The sequence below is a fragment of the Vanellus vanellus genome (genome assembly GCF_965231255.1).
Source record: "Vanellus vanellus genome assembly, chromosome: 4".
In the NCBI taxonomy this organism is placed as follows: domain Eukaryota; kingdom Metazoa; phylum Chordata; class Aves; order Charadriiformes; family Charadriidae; genus Vanellus; species Vanellus vanellus.
The window spans coordinates 73,940,169-73,964,478 of NC_138909.1; the positions used below are offsets into that span (position 1 = coordinate 73,940,169).

Genomic DNA, 24,310 nt, shown 5'->3' on the forward strand with positions numbered 1-24,310 from the left:
TCCCCCCCCCCCCCCAGCAGCACTGTGTCATGCTTTTAATTTTTTTTTTTCTTTGTAAACTATTTTATTTGGGGCGATATTTGGGGTCTTGATGGTTAGCCCCACCCGGGCACACAAGGACGCTCCCCGGGGGGGTGGGGAACAGCAGCCTCTCACCTGCGCCCATCCCCGTGGCGGCGGGGCAGGGGAGGCGCGGAGGGCCCGGCGGAGGAGGACGGGAGGGGACACACACACACACACACACACACACACGCACACACACACACACCGCGCAGCTCTCGGCGCGGCGCGGGGCGGGCGGCGAAGGCGGAGCCGGCGGCGTGCGCGGCGGCGGGGGCGGCTTGTACTCCCGTTAGCCCTCCCGCGGGGGGCTCGGGCATCTCTGCGCGGCGGGCGGTGCATGCGAACGGCAGCCGCGCCGGGCTCGGGGCGCTCGGGGGGCGGCGGGCGGCATGGAGGGCGCGTACCTGGCCTGGGAGGTGGCCCACGCCGCGCTGCTGCTGCTGAGCCTCTTCTTTCCCGCAGGTGAGGAACCGCGGGGCGCGGGAAGGAGCGGAGCCTCCGCGGGTGGGTGGGTGGGGGGGTGTCGGGAGGCTGCGGGGAAAACTTCGGGGGTAGCGCCGTGCCGGTGGGGGGGGGTGGGGGGGTGGAAGTGGGGCGGGGGGGGGGGGGCAGCCCGGCGTTTGCCCCGGCATCGCCTTGGCGGGACGCCCCGCCGGGGGGAAATAAAGTCCTTTGTTTGCGGTGCGCGGTGAGCCGGGGGCTGGGAGAAGGGACACCCCCCTCCCCCCCCCCAATCTCCCCCCGCTCCCATCTCATCTCATCTCATCTCATCTCCCCGGCCCGGGCTGTTTTGACAATAAACTCTCCGGCGATGAGTACAAAATGTCCCCGCGGTGAAGTGCGCGTTGAACAATAGGCGGGGAACGAACCGCCGCCGTCAGGTGTCCGGAGGTGAAGCTGCCCCCCCCCCCCCCCCCCGGGGTGGGGGTGGTGGGGGTGGGGGTGGGGGTGGTGGGGATGCTGATGGGCTCGGTGCCCCGCTGAGTCCCGCCGGCGGGTCCGTGCCCCCCCCCCCCACCGGTGTCAGTGTCCCGGTGCGCCCCGGCGGGTCCGTGCCCCGGTATCGGTGCCGCGGTGCGCCCCGACGGGTCGATGCCCCCGGTGGGTCCCGGCGGGTGGGTGTCCCGCTGTCCGGAGGGGCCGGGCAGGCGGCTCACCCCGGGACAAGGCATCAGAGCCGGTCTGCTCCCATCCTCCGGGATGAAGAGGAGGGCAAGCGGACCCCGCTCAGGCCTTCGGGAGATCTATCGATCTCCCGAAGGCCTGAGCGGGGTCCACTTGCCCAAAAACTTGGGAAGTTTCCCTTCCGCTTCCTTGCTCAAAAGAGGGGTTTCCTCGCCTAACCGCACAGCCCCGGCACACAGGGCGAGTGATTTTAAATACTGGGTGACTTTGCACATGGTTTTCGGGGCGGCCGTGCAGGTGGGTAATGCTTAAGAAGTATTTGGAGGTCGGCAGACGAAGGTGCCCGTAAGGAGGTCGCTGCTGCTGGTGTCCGAGGAGTTGCAGCCGGGGAGGGATGTGGCCCCCGCGCACGGAAATCGGCAAGCGGCTAACGCGAAAGGTTATTTTGCCGCTTAACTAAGAGCGAGGCGAGGATGAGGGGAAGCGATGCGCGGGGTAAGGTGTTTAACATCTGCTGCCACCAACAGAGAGGAGCCTCGCAGAGCAGCCCTGCGCCAGAGCAAGTCTCTGCCCACGCTGCCGGGAGCGAGTAAAACTAAAATTCCAGGAGCTAACAGGAGTGCCAACGTACGGTTCTTCACTGTTAAGCACTTTGGGATGTGAGAGAGGGCTGTAGTTGATTTGCGAACATTTTTTGTTAATATTTTTGTTTGGGTAAGGTGTTTGGTTTGCTGCCTTTGTTTATTGACAATCTGAACTAGAGTGATATCTGACAATTTGGACTTTCCTATTCAGAATGCCCACAGAGGTCTGCAAAATGGTAGTGCCGTGGCTACAAGGATGGGAAACTCTCCTACCTATGGGTTATTCCTCAAAATAAATTAAAAAAAAAAAAAAAAGTTGACGTGATTAAGATCCACCAACTTGCTTTACTTCAAGTATTTCTTGCCTGCACCTGAAAGTTATCCTTCGTTGTACAATTACAGTCCTTAAGGAAAGCTTGAGAAACAGGTCAGACTGGCAGCATCTTCTGGAGGTCATGAGATGCAGGCTCCAGCGTCCTGGAGGTTAGGGAGGGAACCTTTCTCGTGATCCTTCCTCCGGTTCTGGGTTCAGACGCCTACTTGTTGGAGATATTTCACCTTAGGGGCACAGGAGACAAACTGGTGTAGGCAAAAATACACAGCGTAGTGAGCATAAATGACTTGCTGTTGCAAAAGGCAACTTTGGGTACGTATGTGCATCGTCTGTGTATCACACAGGTGCAGGGATATTCAGGGGTAGTTTTGGGCTGGAGGAGGTGTCAGAGTGATGGCTCGTGTCCTGGCAGGGGCGCAGGGGCCATCAGAAGTGACAGGCAGGACAGAGCTGATCTGCTGTGGGGGATGGCTGTGGAGCTAGCGTGACCTTGTGTTACTTTTGGGTTTGCCTCAGTGCTGGCGCTTGGGCTGGATGATCTCCCACAGCCCCTATTCAGACCTATCCTGTTGTTGTTTATCGGTATACGAATTTATATTAAGTATCTTTCTTTGGCCTTTAGTCAAGAGCTCCTTCCTTTGGTTGCAAATAGGGGAAGGAAGATGTAGAAAACAGAGCTTAATGTAGCTTCTCGGAGGGTAAACCATTCACCTCCTCTGTCCACAGTCCCTTCCTATTTTTTGTTTTTCTTACATCCTAACGTATGCTTCCACTTTTCCCTCCATTTGGGGATTGCCTAGTCCTCCTTTTATGTGGTATTCTGGAACGATCTTTTCTCTGTGCCTCTCCCCCCCCCCCCCGCCCCCAGGCTCACCCTGTCCCCCACCCCCCAGTCCTCTGCTGGAGTCTCTGTGGCATTTCCATCCTGCGGTCATGGAAGACTGGACGTGGTTCCTTTCAGCATCCGTCAATATAGCCTTTTCTTTTTCCAGTCAGCTGCAGAGTAATAGGAAGCTCTCCCTGTGCCCAGAGGGAAGAATGTCTGTTTTCATGATGTTTCCCACTACCTGTCAGCCGGGAGGGGGGAGGCTTGAAGGAGGCAGATTGACTTGATGAGGATTCTGATTGCTGTCACTCAATCGCTGCTTTGACCCCCTCAAACCATCCGAATGTCCTGCCCTCCCTACTCCCCCGTTCCCGTCTCTGCTCTCCCCTTCTCCTTTTCCTCCCTCCCTTGCGGCTGTGCAGCTTCTCCTGCGCAGAAACGTGGCCCAAGGCCACTGCCAGGAGCAGAATGGAAATGTCAAAGATCGCTCAATCCTCGACTCTTTTTCCTTCCGGTACAACTGGGAACCCTCTCCCAGCAAGCGCGTAAGTGATTTTTCTTCAGGCTTTATAATAAAGAATGTGACAAATTTGGCAAGAAGTGAGACTCCTATTTGCATCCCGTTTTAAGTACCATTCACAGAGGCTGGAGGCACTTCCACGTGCTCGTTTTGCGAGGGAAAGCCTCTCATCCACAGATGACTGCAGCTGTAGGACCGCTGGGTTACGCTGGCTCTCCGTGGGCTTTCCGCCTTGCCTCAGCCCTCCCAGAAACCCATCGTTGATTGTCCAAACAGTAACGTGGCTTTGCAGGTGCTTGCATTGATCAAAGGATCCTGAGTCACCTCCAGAAGGGACACGTTGCACCAGGACACAGGTGGAATGAGAAAGGATATGTCTTTAGCACATGTGAACACGAGCTAAGACAGATCTTAGGAGGAACATCTGAGTCATGTTCCAGTCTGGTAGGAGTTTCTTGTAGTGAAACCTGTCCTTTTCTCTCTCTGGTCTGTTGTGAGAGACTCTAATGATACATCTATATTCTTTGGGTTTCCGTCTGAACTATAATTTGTTGTTAGTGCGAGCTATTCAAAAGATTTTTAAGGCATATCTGGAGCTGTCAAACTAAATACCAAATATTATGCATTTGTAGTTTGAAGGAAAGCTGCTTTCTAGCCTGAACTTTCAGTAAACACTCCGGTGTCATCTGAAGGTAAGGAATAACAAATTCTGGGTGAAACAAGAACCGTACAGCATCAAAGAGTTTCAACAACATATATGTTTATCTACAATACATGACAACCGATCTCATCTCATATCAATCTTGTAGAAGAGAGGCAGTAATTGCTCAAGGTTAAGCCACTTCTCAGCTTTTTCTCTCTGCCCCTGAAAACGAATGCCATTGCAGAGATCAAGCGTTGCACATTGTCCTGCTCTATGTATGTGACACATGATTTTACAGATGTTGTTTTCTTTTTCATCTAGTACAAACATCTTCCAGGATTTTGACTCATTTCCTTAAGTCTCTTTCAGCTGTTGAGAGAATGGCTGGAGGAAATGAGGTCTAATATCCTAATGCATTGCATTTACTGTAAGTACCCTCTCACTTTAGGTATAAAACTTAGCCTTTTTGTAATTTCTGAATATTCCCCTGCACAAGAAACAACTTGCAGTTGTTTCTGTCCTTCAGATGATGAGTCTCTTCAGTCTTAATAGAGCTTAAGGTGTTCGTTGTAACCTTAGGCGAAAGGGGAGAGCTGATGCTAAAGATACCTAATGAAAATGATGATCCGGGTTCCAGTGTGCTACATCTTTAGGACATTTATCATAAAAAATCTAAAGAGAATGCACAGGCAAGTTACTAGGACTTGACATAAAGGAGATTTTAAAATCTTTATTACTCTTCTATATTATTTTACTGCAGGAGGATTGTGCTTGGCTTTTTCAGTGACTTTTAGGAAACTAGAAGGGTTTTTTCCGAAAGGACCCTCTTTAGCCCTGCGAACAGTCATAAATGAACATAATTTTACGTGTGTGAGTAGCCTCCTTGGCTGGTTGCCAAACCTAATGGCAACCGAATTGTATTGTTTGTCCAGCAGCCAAGATTGCTGCCGTTAGTGATAAAAGCGTAACGGGAGTGTAAACATCTGTGTTTGAAGGGAGAACGCGATGCCTATTTTCTAGGGTATGCCAATTAGAAAGCACAGTAAATGTTAATTTCTCTGCAGATTTACACTTGGGGATTATATTGATTTATTCTGAAAACATAGGTTTTCAGGTATTCCTTTAAATGGATTTTTAATGATTTTTTTTGTGTCGCAACAGATTTTTTTTTTTTTTTCGTGCACCATGTAAGGCTTTTGGTTATATGATCTTTACATTGTCTCTTACAGGCATGTAAACGACAGAAAAGTTTCTAATGTTGTTACCGCGCTATGCAACTCCTGCACTTTCCATACGGATCATTCCTCAAAATTGTGACTAAAAAGAGGCGTCGTTTAATAAAATGATCAGCTAGAGGGGGTTTTGCCACTGGGGGGGCTGACAGTGTTAAATGTCTATGATTTTAAATGTCACCTGACAGCTGAGTCTGTAATCATGTAACATAATCATTAAATATCTGATACGGAGAAGAATTTGCTGGTCTACTAGGCACTGACAGTTGTAAATCTAAGTGATAAAGAGGATGCATGGGCTGATTTAAGTTAATAAGAGATGAAAACTGTGGCAGGGAAATTTGAAAGTCAGCGAGATGCATCTCTTCCAGGTTCTTTGGAAGCCTGGCAAATGGCAGGTTAGTCCTACGTTCTCCCTTCTTTTCCCATCAGTAATTGTCTTGAGCTAAGTAGTGCTCCTCCGCTCGTGCTGGGTGAACATGCTCCTCATGGCATGGAGCGGACTCCTTTTAAAGAAAAGTTTTGGGCAAAAGCCACACTGGGAAAAGAAGTCAAACTTGTTGGTTATGACCTGTCACTGAGAGCCTGCACGTTTCAGAGGAGGAGAAAGGTCCCAACGAGCTGTGTAAGGGAAGTGTTTTGGGTATTCGCATACCTAGGCCGTTCAGAACCAACGAGGTTCCTGCTGAAGGGTATCAGGAGATTAAAAATGTGCACTTGGCTCTCTTAATCTGTTTTTTGTTCAGGAGTTAATGGCTGCACCGACGTCACGTGTTGAAGGTTTTGTCTGCAGCCCTCGGGACTGGAAACTTCATTCTTTGCTGAGTGAAATCTGACTTTCTCACACGCTCGCCTGCCTGCCTCCCGCAGCTGGGTTCCTCAGAGGCACGGCACGCCGTAGGAGGCTCCCAGAGAACTCTAAGAGTAAGGCTGGAGGAGTCTCCTGGTCTGTCCCCCGCTCTCCACCGGGGTCAGATGGAGCGGATCTCCCCAGGTAGACTTTTGTCTGACCTGCTGTACGGCAGATTTGTGGGGCAGAGTCTACCACCCGCTTTTTCTAGCACCTAATTAGTTGTTAAAGGTCAAAAGCTTCTCCTGATTCCTAACCTAATCTCCCATGCTGGTCGCTTAATTCCATCCTTTTTTTCTTCCCTGCTCTCATGGACATAATGAACTCTGATCACCGTCCTCTTTCTAATAACATTTTACACATTGACAATTAATACAACATCTTTAGTTTCTCTTCTCTATGATAGACCTTTTTCAGCTTTTTCTTCTGGTGCATCTTCTGTAACTTCCCCTCCTCTTGTTCTTCTCAGCCTTCTCCAACTTGTTTGCGTTTCCTCCAGATACCATGTGTAAAATTGACATCTGACTCCAGATAAGAAATGTAGCCCTCCCAGGTTTAACAAAATAGTCACCTCTCCGTGTGCTGTGTGCTTCAGTTTGATTCAAAGCATTGTAAATCTGATTTTAATCATGATTTAAATCAGCTAACAGTAAGCCTCATTTTAACTGTTTTGCATTTGTACTTAATCATTTTGTAAAGAAAGGTTTAACCTCCTTTATTACCATTGAGATAGAGTTTTAATTAAATATAGCCTTTGCACTTAATGTTATACTTACTTTGATTAATCACTGTGCCTGTATTTAAGCAATTATGTAGCTTGTTATATATACACTTATTCTGATTCTTCATGTGTATGTTTTAGTATGAAAATAGAAAGTGTTGACATTTCTTGTATTAGATAATTGATTTTTTACTGATGATTTGCATCGATTACAATGAAGGAAACGAGAATTCTGAAATGTTCTTCCGTTAGATAAATAGCACCACATAGAAGCCAGCCAATTCAGAAGAAGAACTCATTGAGAAATGTTTTGAAATAAAGAATTAATGTCTGAAAGGCCTATCTGTAGTCAAAAGCGGTGGTTTCTAATCACTGTGCTGTAAAAATTTTAGAACTAGTCCATCTCATCCTCTTTTTAGTCTTAGAATGGCAATGGAAGGAAACATTCATGGTTTTGTTTTTTTTTTTTTTTTCGACTCATGATCAGTAGCTCCTCTTTGAATGGACTGGTTGCTTAATTGAGTTGTGCTGAATGCACTGAAATAAAGAAAATATTTTCTGTGCACCTGCTCGGAAACTCCAGATGCCGAAGGCTGGTTTCTTGCTGAAGCACAACCTGCCTAGAGGTGCTCAGCGGCTGACTTCTCTGACTTCAGTAGTTTGATTGTCTTTAAAATGTTGGCAGCAAATTTGCGGCTTGAATAATTCTTTTGCCTTTCTTTTTTTTTTTTAACGATTAGAGGAGTTGGAAGTTTAAATTCATGTCGTTGTGTTTGCAAAATTACTGTTGAATGTTTTTACTTTTTAAATGGAAAAAGGCGCATTATAAAAATGCTATGTTTTTACTTTTAATGTAGCGTTAAATTAAATACGCAGTTTAATGGGGTATTTTACCTGAAGTGGTTCTGTTTGTATGCCTTAGATGCTCTTCTGCACTAGGACCTGGTACTGAGGCATTCCTTTTCTGCTGCTCAGTGACTGCCAGATTCTTCTCTTTACTTCTGCTGCCTAACTCTTTGTTTGCTATTTTATACGGCGTGGAAGTGCTTTCTAGGCCTGGATGAGCATAACTTTTTAACTTTGAAAAGAAATTACGTTATCTTCAACAAAATAAAAGCTTCCTCCCAGAAGCGTTCATTGTAACAGAAGCTGTTGAAGTTTCCTATTCCATAGCACGTCTGACTTCCAGGTATTATACGTAAAATTGCTGACTTTGCAGTAATGCTAATACTATCATACCTAGGATTTGAGGTATGCAGCACAATAGAAGAGGTCAAATGGAAGGAGCTGAGTAAACCCTGTTATTTCTGGTCTCCTCCCATAAACTAGGTGCCATCAGAAGCGATGCTGAAATGGGATTCCCTGCTTAGGCGGGTACTCAGACGGCGCTCACGGTGCGATGCCTTTTGTGTATCTCTCCTGGGGTAGGAAGGAGGACCACTTTTTCAATCAGCAGCTACCTATATATATGCCATGTATATGCAATTTATGGTAGGGCTTGTTAGTAAACTATTTGCAAGCGAAATATTTAAGCGGGGCTTCTGCTGACTTTGAAGATTAAGTTAAATGGTGGAGTTATGTATCTCCTTGCCAGAAGACAACTAGGGAAATGAAACTGGATTGTCAGAAAAATATCGAAGTCTCTGTGTTTAAGGTACTTCCAAGACAACATCAGTGACAGATCTTGCTGGGTGTTAGCATGATTACCTGAGGTGAGATTTGTTCACCCTAGGAGGTTCTGAAGAACCTGCCGATGAATCCTCCGCAAGGTGTCCTAGTCACAGTTTCAGAAGGCATGTGCAAAGATCCTGCTCTAATTAAATTAAAAATGCATTTATTAGATTTGGTATTGTCTACAAGACATCGCTTTTACAAGAATTTTTTAACAGCATCCTAATTAGCAGCAAAATTTGTACACTAGTTAGACAAAGGAAATCTAACTTACTGCAGGCTTATTAAACACCACTGAATAAAGTTAATATATATGGAGAAATATGGAAATACTCCAAAACCTGCTTCTTACATGGATCTGTGTGCTGCCATGTGGATGCATGACATGCGATGCAATGACTTGTATTTCAGTAAAAGAGCTATATAAATACTTTAGCTATCTTATTACTAAAACCAGCATTTTTCTCATGAATCTGTCAGTTCTTTCAGTGAAGGAAAAGGGAATACAAAGTAATAGGGACGTAAAAGATAGCTGTGTCTTTTCTGCAAAATTTGGTGAATGTGTTTATTAATCTGAAAGTCTTGTTTATTGCTGTAATCTTCTAGGAAAAAGGACTGAACTAAATATCTAGAGAAAGTAAAAAGCAGTGCTCCTCTTTGTGGTATTTAATGTGGTCCATCATAAGAGCAATGATAACATAATTATGCAATTATTGGTATATTTTTCCCTCTGGAGGCCTTATGTAGATGATTACCAGTGCACCTTTTAATGAAATTGCTACTATTTGATAAAATTACTGCCAAGACTTGAAATAATTAGAATTCGCATTGCCAAAAGTCTTACATCTCCTTCCTCAGTTGAGCCTTTTCCAAATAGGCATTAATTCAGATTGCAAAACGATTCACTTCCCTCCAGTCTTCTCATTTCTTTTCTTTAAAACTACCTTTTCACTGCGTTTCGGAAAACACGCGTTCAAGCCCGTGTTGCTCATTACAAGGAACATTCGTTCAAAATGGAAGTTGAAAGATACTGCACCTTTTAATGTAAATGTCAGCAAAGAGAAGTGAGAAGAAAAAGCCATTAAAGGAATAGACTGGATGAATGACAGCTGAATTTGAATACACTATGCATAAGTGGGCTTTTTCATTCCTTTTAATCATTCTCCATACTTACTTTGTAATTTGTTTGTTTATATGTTGTAACAGCCGATAAAACTAACAGCTGGTTAATAAGTCATTTTGGAAATTAGAGAGAAGAGGGCAATAACTCTGTAGGAGTAAGGATCAGTCTAAATAATTGTATAAATCTCAACAGTGACAAGTATTGTCGCAAACAGTTGCTCTTGTTTTGCAAATCCTACTTATGTGTGTGTACATACATACATATTTATCTGTCCTCTGTATTTTTCTTTGAATAAGAATTAGTAGTTATTTTAAGCTTAGACCATTCTAGTTTAAAAAAACCCCGATAGGTCAATCATGCTTTGGGCTTGATTTTCTTCACTGGCACGTTGCCTGTAGATTCCTTCTGTGGTGGGGAGTTTAGGTATAAGAGGCCATAGTGTGTCAACATGCCATAATAAAATGAATTAATCACCTAGGCTAGGTTATTGCTCATAGAGCCTCAAGATGAGTGACTGGACTGCTGTAGTGCACACGGTGCTCCTTCAAAAAAACAAACCCTAAAACAACAGAAAAAGCCCCAAAGCCATAACTTCTCAGGAAAAGGAGGATTCAGAAGGGTTTGATACCCATCCAGGGGAAAGCAGCACGGCGTTTGACCAGCTACACGGCCACCTTTGACAAACACCTCTGTTGGTGGAATCAGGTGTGCCAGCCAGCACGGGCAAGCTGCTCCATCGGCAGGACAAGTGGCCACTTTGGGTGGCTGAAGCTTCTTTTCCCCCCCTGGCAAGGGAAAACACGGCGGTGGGGGGCAGAGGAAGGTGGGTCTGTGTCTCTGGGAGGTGGGGTTCCTTCTCCCAGCCCCCTGCCTTCAGGGAGCGTGGCACTCACGCCGGTAGGGCAACTCCCTCACTTTTCTTTTGGAGGTCATGTGCAGAAGCTGCTCTGCTAAGCCTGCTTCCGAAAGAAGGGAGCAAAGTACGATTAGCTGCATTGCTAATCGCTGCGGTGAGACCCGCTCCAGCAGGACCTGCTGGCTTCCACCCACAAGCAGGGGGTCAGCCCGGGTGCTCGGGCTCGTCCTGCCTGAAGATCCCGTGAACGTCGCTCAGAGAGTGGGAAGCGCGGGGGCTGGAGAGCTGGAGAGCTGGGTGGATTTGTCCTCTTGCCACCTGCCTCTGGTGCTGGCTGCTTCTGATGAACCACATCTCCTTCGGAGGGGTGCACAACCTCTCTTCAGGCGTAGCTGGGTGTCTCCTCAGTCTCCTGAGCTGCTTTCCCTGCAAGGGTTAAGCTCCAAGTGCCTTCTACTAGTCCTGCGGAGTGTCCTCCCAGGGCGTGAGGGGTTTAGTGAGGCAGGTCCGTATAGGAGCAACCCCAATCTGTAGAGCTGAAAGCTTCCCATGGGGTGTCACTGCAAAAGGGGGGGTGTCCCACAGCTGCGGCCAAGGTCCAGCTGCCTCTGTGGCTCCCCACGCTCATGTCTGCCCAAGATGATAAAGACAACCTTTGTTCCAGCTGCCTTCCACTTCCTCCCTGGGGTTTGCCATGGGTGGGAATGGGCTGGCTGGCTCCACACTCCCTCTTTGTGTTGTGGGATACCCGTGCCGGGCTGGCGAGCTCCTGTCTTCTGCCCTCTACAGTGCCCTTCCTTTGCCCCCTTCCCTGTCGGGGCAAAGAGTCTACAGAGGGGGGTGTGTGTGAGAAGACAGACAGCGGTTGCCCTCGTGCAGCTGGATAAATGTCAAAATCCCCACTAATCCTCTCCCCTGGTGTTCTGCTTAGTAACTTATGGCCTCTGAGGATCCAAAACTTCAGAGCCAAGCGCAGGAGCTCTGCCTTTCTGCTTGGGAAACACATGGTGTTGAAGAGCCTGTTGGTCAGCAGATGGCACTGACTCTGTTAGATGGGTTAGAAACAAACCGCTTGGTTCTGCGGGGAAGCCTAATCAGTCCGGACCCTGGAATGCATGCCCAGTGACAGTTATTTTTCAGTCTCCAAGCTGAAGCTGGGGCAGAGGAGCCGATCAGCGTGTCTATCAGCAAAGATTCGTGGCATTCGTGTACACCGAGAGTCCGTGACGCTTAAAGGGGGACAACCAAGTCTTTGGTCTCTTTTGGTCTATGTCTTTGAGGAAGACGCTAAGCATGGGTGTTGGCGTGGATGGTTTCTTTTGCGAAGTAAGAGGCTACATTGCTAGCCTTCTCTTCCCCCGCAGCCTAGCCGAAACGGGAGCTGATGTAGCTTTCAGATCAAATCATTTAAAATTGACATTTGCCATTGCTAAACTTTTCATCTAGCATAAGGGAGAGTGTCTGTTTAGTGAAGTGGAACAAAACAAGTAAGCATATGATAGCACCTCTCCTTTGAAAAATCTGGGAGATTTTATACATCAGAGTAAATTAAAGTCATTTCAGTGTGATTAACATGCGAGTTTGACACTTTTATTTGTTTCCCTGGGGCATGAAATGGCAGGGCAACGGAAATACAATTGAAAAGGTCTTAAATTCATCCCCATCATAGTGTATGTCAAGTGTCATAGTGGCTTTAACAAATGAGAGACAGAGTAGGAAAGGCAATGCTCTTCCATTAGACCAACTAATACTGTAAAGAGGACCGGGCAGGCATCTGGCGAGGACTTCTGCACTTGTGTAAAAAAGACGTTTTTACTTCTGCTTTTCTTTCAGACCTGCAGGACACTTGTGCGTCTCAAAACACGTTCATTTTTCCAGCAGTGCTGGGTATGCTGAAAGAGGATATTACCTCCCTGCAAGCCATGTCTTGCTGATATCCCCAGACCACTGCATCTCTAACAGTGCCATTACTTTAACTGATAAGGCGTATCTCTTGTTTCTGCTCTCTTATGTTGTTGTAGGGGAGAAACTGAAAAATGCGGTGAGTAAGGTCTGTGTGATAGCCCTTGAAATGAGCCCAGTGCCCAGAATGAATAAGCGCTGAGAAGAAAGTAGTCTCTCTAATCGTATGCAATCACCCCGATCTTACACGCGAGTCGCAGACGTTTTGTCCCTTGAAGTTTACCTCCTCAGTGCATTTGTCATAGGAAAACGTTAGCTGGTTTAGAAATCATGGGCAGGATCAGGTCATGGTCAGGACATTGTTTTCGTTGTGCGGTGTTTGTACAGCTTACATGGGGACCGGTGCTGCTGGTGAAGGTTATGGATGACCACAAACGGAAGAGGCAGAAGCTCAGAAGAGCCTGCCGTGCCCTTACAGCGTGTCCCAGCCCTGGGAGAGGCAGGGAGAGGGATTTGCTCCTGCTGGGTGGCAGCGAACCCGCTGGCAGGGCACTGCCAGTCCCTTGGGCTTGGCAGAAAGGCTGGTACTGGGTGTGAGCAGGTTGTGGCCGTACTGTGTCTTGGGAGATGTTTGAGATAAGTTTAATGTGGAAGGAGGTGGGATAAGGCACAGGGTTTGGGTTTGTTTTGTTTTGTTTTGTTTTGTTTTTTTCTCTGAAAGCAATCTGTTGTGCTGTAGAGCTGCCACAAACTTCTTGTTCCTTTTAATGTTTAGATAAGAATTGAAAGAGGAAATGGCCACAGAGGGACTAACCTGTTGGCCTCAGGTTGTGCAGGAAATCTGTGGCAGAGCTGGGAATAAAATCCACACCGCTCGACTCTTCATCTGATTCCATGGCAGTCCCACGTCCTTTGTTTGCTTGGCAGCTGGAGATGGTCTCCAGTTGCTCTTGAGCAGGATGTGGACTTGCACCTGATGTCCTTTTCCGTGCTACAGCAGTGTTGTGGCTGGGGCTGAAAAAGCTCTCACATAAAACGTATTTTTTTTTTCTCCAGGATGGTGCACTCCTTAGCCAAAGCTTTTTTTTTTTTTTTTTTTTTTTTGCTTGCACATCCCTTAATTGTTACAGGAACATTCTGCTGTCCTTAATCATATCCCTGCAATTTGACCTGCATTTCCTATCAGTATTATCTAGAGCTGTTGCGTTTTCTAATTCCTCCAGCCTGGTTTTCCAGATGTTCCTTCTGCATGCAGAAGTCACAACTGCTGTACTCCCCCTCTTTCCTCCATCTCACTTCATTTTTAGGGCTTAGAAAGCTGCTTGTAATATATTCATATATTCTGCTTCTTTTTTCAGTTACACAGCCTTGTTCACAAGCAATCCCAGCACTGTAGTTTTTAACTTAGATTTGTTGTATTACAAGGAGAAGCTAGGATAGTGGAAGTGGCTCTTTTCAGCTGTGGGACACAAATTTAGAACATCGAAAATGGGTCTTGGGCTGTCCAACTCTGAGCTTTCCAATTTATTCTCTGTCTATATATATTTATTTTTTTAATTTATTGTTACTTATTAAATATTTGCCATTATCAACATATTTTGTTAGCATAAATAATTACCTGCTAGTTGCCCTTGATAGCAATTCTAGAGGGTCATCCAGAACCCCGGTGTGGCACTCTGGCTATGCAGTGTATGGAGAGTGTTGGATGTTTCTCAGTGGGATCCACAGCCCTTGACTAACAGTGGGATCACCTGCCCCCATTATCCCGCAGGGGCCATAGGGGCAGAGGATGAGTTTTGTCTCTTCTCCATGTCCTCTGAGGTCCCTGTGGTCAGGTGGGCTTCACGAAGGTGGTGACACTCAGCTGAGTAATAAGGTAGTGGTCCATCTCCTTTTCCAAGGTGTAAGGAGGTAGAGAGAAGGTGGAGGCATTGCCCAGGTGTGGGTCAGATAACAGAGTAATGATGATCACCTACACCTGGAAATCTTCAGTGGCGACATAGCCATGGGTTGTTGCTCAGAGAGTTTACAATCCCACTGGTGACAGGTACAGTTGTGGTCCTGCCTGGGGTGGACCTGGAGCCCTGGGAGGAGAGAGCAGACTCCATATGCCTTTGGGTTCGGCACTTGGAGATCTCTTACCATCCTTGGCATACACACTGCCAACACAACTGATTCCCGGATTATTAGTGTTACTGTCACAGTTACGTGTGTTCCTGGAGTGCGCAAGATTGGAGTGCAAGATGTACCAAACCTCAGGTGAGGTACAAACGGAGCAGTCTCGGATGTGAGGCCTTAGCAGTCTGAGAAAAGGTCAAGAGACAGCAGATGGACACGTACTGTGGGGATTAGTACACTGGATTACAAGTTGTTGGTTAAACTCTCAGATTTCTGTTACTTAATTATTCGTCCAAAAAGGAGGTACAAAGTCATTCCCATCTTTCTAAGCACCATTTTAATTCTTATCTTTTAAAGACAGGCAATATTTAGCTGCTTAATACTAAGCACATCTGATAGTTCTTGCATTTACAACCTGTTCTTACACTGCCATATTTTTCTTGAAGACATGTTGTTTTCAAAAGGCAACAGAAAAAACCCTTCAGATTCTGGGAATCCTTTGCACAAGGCATTAACTGGATTTGTAAACTCATTTTGCTGAGAATTTGTAGGCTGCGTAAAGGAACCATAACAAGATTGTCTCAAAATACGAATGGTGGTTTCAACTGGAATATCGTGGCTTTTGTTGTGGAGTGACACAGTGTGCTTGTTCCCTCTATGCCTTTCTTTCCTCACCTCCGGTACGTAACGTATGTCTTGTGCTTCTGGATGGAGTCATGTTCCGCGGTGTTGTTTACCATTTTTTAAAACTTTCCACCAACTTGCTAGGTAGTCCTGATAAGCGTTCCAAAATTTTGAACTCCTAACCTGAAGGGGTATGATGAGTGCTAGGGGAAAAAGTAGGTGAAAGTCACAGAAGTGGCATAAAAATATGAAATTATGTCTTCCTTAATCTTTCTGGCAATTATTAATTTCTAGGATGCTTGTTTATATGTTCAGTCATGTGCGTTTGTGTAGAGGATTAGTGGACCTCATGTGGAAAATTTGTGGTGGCGCTGGGAAAACAGGCACTTGTGGACTGCCTGTTGGGTTTAGCACTGAGAAATAAATTTGAATCCAAATAAATAAATTTGAATCCGAAGGAGTTGGGGAGAGAATGAGGGCTCCCTCCAAAACCCAGGCCACAAACCGAGTAATTAGACCCTGCAGGTGGTCTGACCCTCCTTTGCTTCCTGCTCCGTGATGGATTTGTCAGGAAGAGGAGCAGTTACCTGACCCTGGTCTTAATCCGCTATATACCTTAAGAACAACTAAAGCTGTGAGATGAGTGATGAGATGAGTGAATTAAGTCTGGAGCACACAACCTCGCCCCAACTAATTATCCGATTGTTTTGCTTGGGCGTCTGTTGTTCTCCATGTAGGCAGGGAAATTCAGCCTCTGAAAGGAGCTGCAGAGTGCGGTTTTGCATGCAAGTGGTGTCGGGTTTTGGATGTGTCCCTTCCCGCCGCCGGCTCAGGCATGGCTCTTACACATCCCGCCTGGCTGTGGGATGCTGTGCTGTGCATCAGCGGGCCATGGGGCGACGGTTCTGTGTGGGACTAGAGATCCAGCCTTCAGCAGGGGAAAGGTTCGTCGCTGCAGCCCCCCGTCAGCAGTTGCGCGTGTGGCAGCCATGTTGCATGCTTGGGCAGATCCAGGCCCGTCGCATAGGTCCGTTATGACATTAATCTCTGCGCCACTACCGCCGATCCTTCCCTGTTGATGATGGCCTGCCTTTGACCTTCACGTGCCCTTGTGCCCTGGGGTTGGGTGGTTAAGTGGGTTTGGGAAGGAGGAGAAGCCCGATGCCTGGCTGCGCAGTGTGCTACAGGCTGGGCATTTTGGAGCCGGCGGTTACCCCGTGAGTTGTTAATCTGCTGTATAAATCCCCAGGAGAGCAGTGGAGGGTTCAGCACGCCCGGTATGGCTCGGCGTTTCCTTAGGGGCAAGTAAATGAGGTTTGCTCTCCACGCGGCTCGGGGGTATTGTGAACGAAGGGGTGACCCTCGCTGTGGCCTGGAGCGTGTCTCTGCCATGGCGTGTGTGTCGGCCTGAGCAGGGAGGGAGGGATGGAGGGAGCACCCCCTGTCCCTGCGCACCCCTGGGTTGTGCACTGGCGGCTTCTGTGGTGTGACCTGCCTGGTGCCGTGCTCCTCGGTGGTGGGGCAGGGGGTGGGCAGCGGGGGACATCCCAGTCTGCCCACACATGCGTTTTCCCTGGCAGGGCCCAGGCTGAGACCGTGCTGGCGGCAGGCAGGGAGTGATTCCAGGGAAGGATGTCCCCATCTTCTCCTTCCCCAACCTTCCCTCACTCCTCTGAGGACCGTAGTGGGTATACGGCATTGCACGTCTGCTGTTTTGTGCAGCTCATGTCATTTGTTGCTTGAAGCATCCCATGGCCTGTGGGAAGCAGCAGAGAAGTCCTCCAAAGACATCCCCATGAAGTATCTGCACGGTCTTTCCTGAGACCTTCTCAGAGGTCTTTGCCCTCTGCCTTCTCAGGTTGCTTGCTCTGATTTGAGGGGTTTGCAAACCAGAGGTCTCCTTGCCTCTCCTTATGCTGCTGTCAGGCCCCCTCTGTCCCAGGCTTTCCAAATTTTCCAGCTCTTCTGCCCGCAGAGCCACTGCTGGCTGGGACCTGGGCTCCTGAGACCTTGGACTTGCACTCTTCTCGGTCGAGCTGCTGTGTCACGGCTCAGGCTCACACCTGCACTTTGAGGTAGCAGATTTGAAATTAAAAGTGCTTCCCCCCCCACCCCCGCCTTTATGCTGGCGATTATTATTTCTAGGATGGTTGTTTATGTGTTCAGTCACGGAAGCGTGTATGCGGGGTTAGTGGACCTCGTGGAAAATTTGTGGTGGCGCTGGAAAAATGACTGCCTGTTGAGTTTAGCACTGAGAAATAAATTTGAATCCGAAGGAGATGGGGAGAGAATGAGGGCTCCCTCCAAAACCCAGGCCACAAACCGAATAATTAGACCCTGCAGGTGGTCTGACCCTCCTTTGCTTCCTGCTCCGTGGTGGATTTGTCAGGAAGAGGAGCAGTTACCTGACCCTGGTCTTAATCCGCTATATACCTTAAGAACAACTAAAGCTGTGAGATGAGTGAATTAAGTCTGGAGCACACAACCTCGCCCCAACTAATTATCCGATTGTTTTGCTTGAACGTCTGTTGTTCTCCGTGTGGGCAGGGAAATTCAGCCTCTGAAAGGAGCTGCAGAGTGTGGGGTTTTTTTTTGAATGCAAGTAGTATTTTCAGTGGCATGACTCTGCTGCTACATATGGACGTTGTACAGTCTTGTACACGAGAGGGACATTAGCTAACGGCACACTTACTGTAAGCTAAGGATTACTTGTAGGACTAAAGAGCTACTCTGAAAGGGGAAGCGTTTGTTCCTGCAAGACCACCTCCATATTTGCTTACGTTCTTGTGATGTTCAAATAGGTCCATAGTAGTAAGAATTTAGCTGTGGTTTTGGCTGTGAATCCCATTTTGTAGGTTCACTAAGACTTTCACATCAGGGATATGCTAACTCAGCAACCCCCTGCTTGGCTTATCTTAGTGGAGCCAGAGAAGCCTGAATGTGCTCCTTTCTCCGAGTACGCGGTTTAAGTTGGGAAGTAGTTGGGAACTGTGAATTGCGGCTGCTGATTTTACACAGCTTTATTTTCTGGCGACTTTTTAATAGTTGTGTTATGGCATGTTCAGTGAAAGAGAATCCAAGTGGTCATGTAGGACAGCTTTAGTGACTAGGAGATTGGTACCTCAGTGAAAATAATTTGGTAGTGTTGGGTTGGAAGCTTGAAGAACATTATGCATGAAATTTTTCTGGAAGTAAGAAATGCTGGATTTGCTCTTCAACTAAAGAAATAAGCAAGTATGGAAAGCATGCACCGATGCCTTCACTAAACTGGACACTTCTAATCTAAGAGTGTAAGTGGAGCTTCTGAATACATGAGAGAGCAGTTAAAAAAAGATAACTGTTGAGCAAGGAAACTTTAGTTCTTGGCAACATACTGAGTAAATGACAAAGAATGATTAAAAGTGCTGCCATGTAGAATCAGGCTCATATGTTCTTGAATTTAATTTTTAAATAGCTTGGGTCTGTTCCCATTCAAAAGCCAAACCATTGCAGAAACTGGTGCATCTGAAACTAGTTTCAAATGGTGTTTTAAAGGCCGGTTTCCATCTGCAGTGGTTATTTGCTCTGTGAGCCGAAGGTCTTGCAAGCCACATGATGTCTGTAGAACTGCACAGTGCCATTGCAGCTTATTACTTTTAAGAAATAACTCCCAAAATATTAACTGCACATATACAACTATAAATAACAATTTTGCTGCAGAAAAAAAGGAAGTGTTGTATTGACAGACATTGTATTCCATGCTTTTTTTTTTCCCAGGTTGTTCACTGCCCCATGAAGAATCTTCACTGGTTGTGAATAAAGGGGAGGAATTAAGGCTGAGGTGCAACGAGGATGGACCCGTGACTTGGAATTTCCAGAACTCAGACCCATCGGCAAAAGAAAGGACTTCCAGTGAGAAAGAGTGGTACACCAAAAATGCAACAGTCAGAGATATAGGCAGATACATATGCAAAAGCAAAGGGAGTATTGTCACCTCTTTTTATGTTTTTGTAAAAGGTAAATATCAATGAAGGCATTATTTTTGCTTTCCCCTCCTCTTCCCCCTCCCAAAAGAATAGGACAGTCAATGCTGGAGGAAGGAATGAATTTGAGGTACAGAGGGAGAACACAGTCTGATAGAAGAGATCATCTTCCCTGTCCAGCAGAAAGAAAACTCACTCCCAGCTTTGTTTGCAATGGCCTTTGTCACCAAAGCAAAGTTCCGGATGAGTTTCTCTTTACACCTCCGTTGTTCTGTGGTGAAATATACCTGAGCTGTCTTCCTAGAAGCTGGCCAAGTGACCTGAATCAGTTGTATGAGTCAGTTGTACTGTGAGGAAGCAAGCGATATGTGGAAATGTCTTTTTAATTCCATGCCATCCATCAATATGGAGTCATGTAAGGTTTGGCCCCAAGCTCTTGATTTATTGAGGCAGTTAGCTAAAGGATTTGGCTTTTCGGGGCCGCGCTCTCAGGCTTAAGCCAGCAGGCAGCAATGATTCCTCTGCCTCCAGCTCCTGATCTACCGTGTGACTGATCAGAAATGTCTTAGATGGGAAAGAAGTGCCTCTGCTTTCACACATTTTCCCGATCCTTTAGTACCCTTCTTCTTTGTCCAGTGTTTTCTTCAGATTCTTCTCTTCTTTTGTTGGTTCCTGATCTGTGGCTCAAGCTGACAGTTTACCATGTCTGGCATTCCCTCTTCCTTTCCAAGCTAGACAGTTATTTTGCTTCTCCTTTACATGGCTCTGGTGGTCTTTTTTCCCTGTTGATGCAAAAAAGTCCTACAGCACCCACTTTCTTGGAAACAGCATTCCTTGTCCAACAGGGGTTGCCTCAAAGAGCCTCCTCTGAACCCTGCCACTCCTTTAAGAATTACTACAAGGTGGTTTTCCAAGACAGGGAGATACCAGCACAGCACAGCAAAGAGTGTTTTCCCAAGGGAAGATGTATGACATAGTGGCCACACAATTTAAAGAGTGCTCCTTTAACCACTCCCGAATTGTCCAAATAGCCATGCAGCTACCATGGATGAGTTTTCTTGACCTTCTGTGTTTCTCTGAGGCTGCAACTAAAGGAAATCTGTCATGTATTTTACCTATATGTGAAAACCATTGTTGACTTTATCTACCATGACTGGTTTTCTGAAGGTCATGGTAATTATCCCAGGCAGCTGCGATCATAGAGAGAGATGTTTGTGCCTTCCATTAAGTAAGTGACTCCTTCACCTCAGGATAGCAGACAACCCTCCCCCTGAACATGATTACCATCAGAGAAGTTGTGTGGCCCTCATGCAACACGTTGTTAATTTCTTTGTATTAATTGTGTGAAAAATGTGCAAGCTTCACTTTGACAAGTTCTTGGCAGTAAAATGTTTGTGAGGTTGGCCACCATTTTGCAATAGAGTAACCTTTGTAGCTGGGGCTCAGTGACATCTTACAACAGCTTGAAGATGCTACCATGGGCTCAGCTGCTTGTGGGGTTGCCAGAAGAACCCTATATGCTTTCTGCTTGTAAAGCTGGTAATGAAGAGAGAATAGGACCGGGAGTACCTCACTGGAAGCAGAACCTTGATCCTGTGCAGTCCCAACTGGCACATGAAATGGCGGCAGCTGTTTCTCTCTTATGTCCATCTGGATCTGCTGACAATGAATTTTCTATGCTTCTGTGACCAAGGATGACACAGTATTGACAGACTGTAGGCGCTTACCTCTTTCACCTTTCTGCTTTGGCAGAAAGTGCCTGTGTTTTGTCTATAGAAGCCAGTTGTGTCCCTATACAAGTGTAGTGAAGATCAAGCTAGTTCAGACACCTACATAAGAGAGAAAAACCTTTTGATTTTGATCTCAGGTCTTTTCAGACACAAGCAATGATAAGCACCACCACATCTTGTGTTGGAAACCTGAGGTGTGCCCAAAAAGCAAGTGCTACCTGAGTTGCACCTGGGGTGGAAAGCCATGAAGGGAAGCATATGACCTTTTTTGTGCCTGGATTCCCTATGGCAAATCCTTTCATATCTTCTCTCTGTGACATCTCCCTTCTAGAGGGGGATGGAAAAGGGGAAGGGGAGCATCTTAGCAATTCTGCTTACCCCAGCAAGGCCTTGCCTGCAATTTCAGCAGTTGGTGAAACAGGTCTTTGTTCCTTTCTTCTGCTTTCAAGAGTGCGTTTATGTTTTCCTGGGGAACCATGATTTCTGTATAGTGAAGGAATGCTGGCTCGGTCCGTATTGGAGAAAAAGTGAACTGAGAGGAAAGCAATCAGTTAAGTCTGTCAGGGAGGGACATTTTAGGTCAGGTCTTCTAGTCCATGCTCTTCCAGCTTGGGAGCGACAGCTATTCATAGCACATAGCATTTCTCAAAGTATCTCCATGTGCAAAACCTCACACTTCGGTTCTGTTCAAACGTCGTGCTTTACTTTTTCATTCGTTAGTAGTCTCCATCCTCTAGTTCTAGACTGATGCTTCAAAGCTTTTAGTTTGTGGAGGCTTCATGGGCAGGCGTATCAAGTGAGGTTAAAACTATACCCTCACTCTAAGCTAGAAACCAGCCCGTAACTTCTCTGTTCAGTGATGAGCAACCTTCAACTTAGCATTTCCTAATTGCTTTCGTAAATGTCCCGTACTTCATTTTCAGCCTGGTACTTCTTGTCCTAACTCAAATGCACATTGTCCATCGTCTTAACCAAATTCTCTAAGTCTTTTGTGTTAAGTCATGGTTTCTTTATCTCTAATAATTCAAGTTGTACAAAGTCAGTTTGGAAAAAAAGAAAGAAAACTTTTCCCTCTGTTTCTACATCTCTAATTCAAGCTACTCTGTAGGGAGGGCAGATGGGAACTGAATAAGCATTTACAGAGTTTTTCACCACATCATCCTTTATTTTTGGGTTTGCTGTTAATGTTGAGGTTCTTAGCATTTCAGGGTCATCGGCTATCATGGGCTTCGACTTTGGTTGTAAAACTGTTTAAAGTACTGTATGTTTGTGTGCTGTGGTTGGCCAAGATGAAATGCTTTAGAAAAGTTACCTTGTGAAAGATTACATGACAATTTTTCAATCAGATACGCCGTTTGTATGCCCAGTTTTTTCTAAGGAGGCTAAAAATAACCCCTGCTTTCAGGGAGGCGCATGTGAGAGAGAAGTTGTTTGGTGCTTCCTCTGGTAGCAATGTGTGTTCATTTAGATTATGTATTTTACAGAAGTGAAAACCATAATTTAGGTGCTTTTCGACTTCCATTTGCTCATAAATTTCTTCAAAATCCTCCTGTGGGCATGAAACCTTACAGCCCTGCCACGAGCTAAAAGCAAATTACGTTTAATGGTCTGTGAAAATCTGTTTACTGTTGTTGGGGGTGGAGGGTGGAGTTTTTAGAGCTAAACAAGGCAAAAAAAAAGATCCCCATCTCCAAATAAAAAAGCAGTGGGATTATTTTTAGTGCACGTGATTCTTTAGTGTGTCTGGTATTGAATGCTACTGCACAGCTCCTGTTGTGCTGCTCTTTTAAGAGAAAATTTAATATCTCTTGGTAAACATGAATTGGGTAATACTAAGTTTTACTGGCTGAATGTAAAACTTTCTTTGATGTAAGGGCCCAGTTGCAGAATTAGGGTCATCAGAAGTTCCCTGTTCAATGTCAGCTTCTCTAACAGGTCTTTGTGTTTCTTCACAGATCCAAACGTGCTCTTCCTTGTTGATTCTCTGATTTATGGAAAAGAAGACAGTGACATCCTGCTAGTGTGCCCCCTAACAGATCCAGATGTTTCAAATTTCACGCTGAGAAAATGCGATGGCAAACCTCTCCCCAAAAATATGACGTTCATTCCCAATCCCCAGAAAGGCATAATTATAAAGAATGTACAGAGGTCGTTTAAGGGCTGCTACCAGTGCTTGGCCAAGCACAATGGAGTTGAGAAGATATCGGAGCACATTTTCCTGAATGTGAGGCCAGGTAACACAGGATTTTCACCTTCTCGTAGAGCACCTGATTCTTCCTCTTTATCTCCCAGGAACTGATGGGAATTGCTGTGAAGCCTCACCTTGTGTCCTGACCTTGTTATGGGGAGGTGGTGGTCTCCTCTGGAGGCTTTTGGAGTCTTCTCCTACTCAAAGCCAGATGTGCTTGCACACCAGGGGATTGCTCTGTGGTGCCTGTGACTGCTGCAGGCGGTCCAGTGGAAGGTGGTGGGCTTGCAAAGCTTGTTCTGGGCAAGTTGTGTGGGGTCACAAGTTGATCTCGTGACATTTGGCTTGTGGCAGTGCTGAGCAGGTTTGGCCACGATTGCTGTCATTTTCTGTTCCTGGTGATTTCCAGGTGGTTTTTTTCACTATTCTAAGAAATGTGGGTTGTGCTGTTAAATTTTGAGGGCAAACCAGTGTCCTGAGGTTTGGACAGGTTTGTGCAGGCAAGGTGGAGATTTGAGTGCCTGACTCATGTGTCTGTTGCCCACAAGTGACAGCAGGAGGAACTGATCGATGGTATTGAAGAAGAGGTATTCAGTGGAGAGGCAGAGCTTGGGACAGCAGAAGGCCCTTGTTTGTCTCCATCTCCATGAGTGAGGATGGTCACAACCGCGCACCCAGATCACGATGAGGAGTGTGTTGTGGCTGAACGGCCAGATGTGTCGCTTAGCTCTGCGACCCTGTTGATGATGCCCTACCTTTGATCATCACGTGCCCTTGTTGGGAGGTTAAATGGGTTTGGGAAGGAGGACAAGCCCGACGTCTGGCTGCACAGCACATTACAGGCTGTTTTTTGGGGGGGCGTTTTGGAGCCTGCGGTTACCCTGTATGTCGTTAATCCACGTTATAAATCCCCAGGAGCGAAGTGGAGGGAGCGGTTCAGCACGCCCGGTATGGCTCAGCATTTCCTCAGGGGGAAGTAAATGAGGTTTGCTCTCCACGCAGCTCTGGGGTGTTTTGAACAAAGTCAGCCCTCGCTGCGGCTGCGAGCGTGTCTCTGCCGCGGCGTGTGTGCCACGCAGAGGCTGCCGGTCGGCCTGAGCGGGGAGGGAGGGATGGAGGGAGCACCCCCTGTCCTCGCACACCCCTGCATTGTGCCCCGGCAGCTTCTGTGATGTGACCTGCCCGGTGCTGTGCTTCTCGGTGGTGGGGGATGTCTCAAGTCTGCATTTCGCTGTGGC

At 46.7% G+C, this 24,310-nt stretch overlaps 1 protein-coding gene across 1 annotated transcript in view; it reads left to right on the top strand.

Annotated features, from left to right (window-relative positions):
- Positions 1-452: 452 nt before the first annotated feature.
- Positions 453-24,310, top strand: part of KIT (KIT proto-oncogene, receptor tyrosine kinase) — a gene marked incomplete at both ends in the record, with an annotated part of 54,192 nt that continues 30,334 nt past the window's right edge. Inside the window, 3 exons of the mRNA XM_082482171.1 lie at positions 453-525; positions 18,949-19,188; positions 22,840-23,118. Coding sequence (XP_082338297.1) covers positions 453-525; positions 18,949-19,188; positions 22,840-23,118 — 592 coding nt within the window. The remainder of the gene's footprint in view (positions 526-18,948; positions 19,189-22,839; positions 23,119-24,310) is intronic.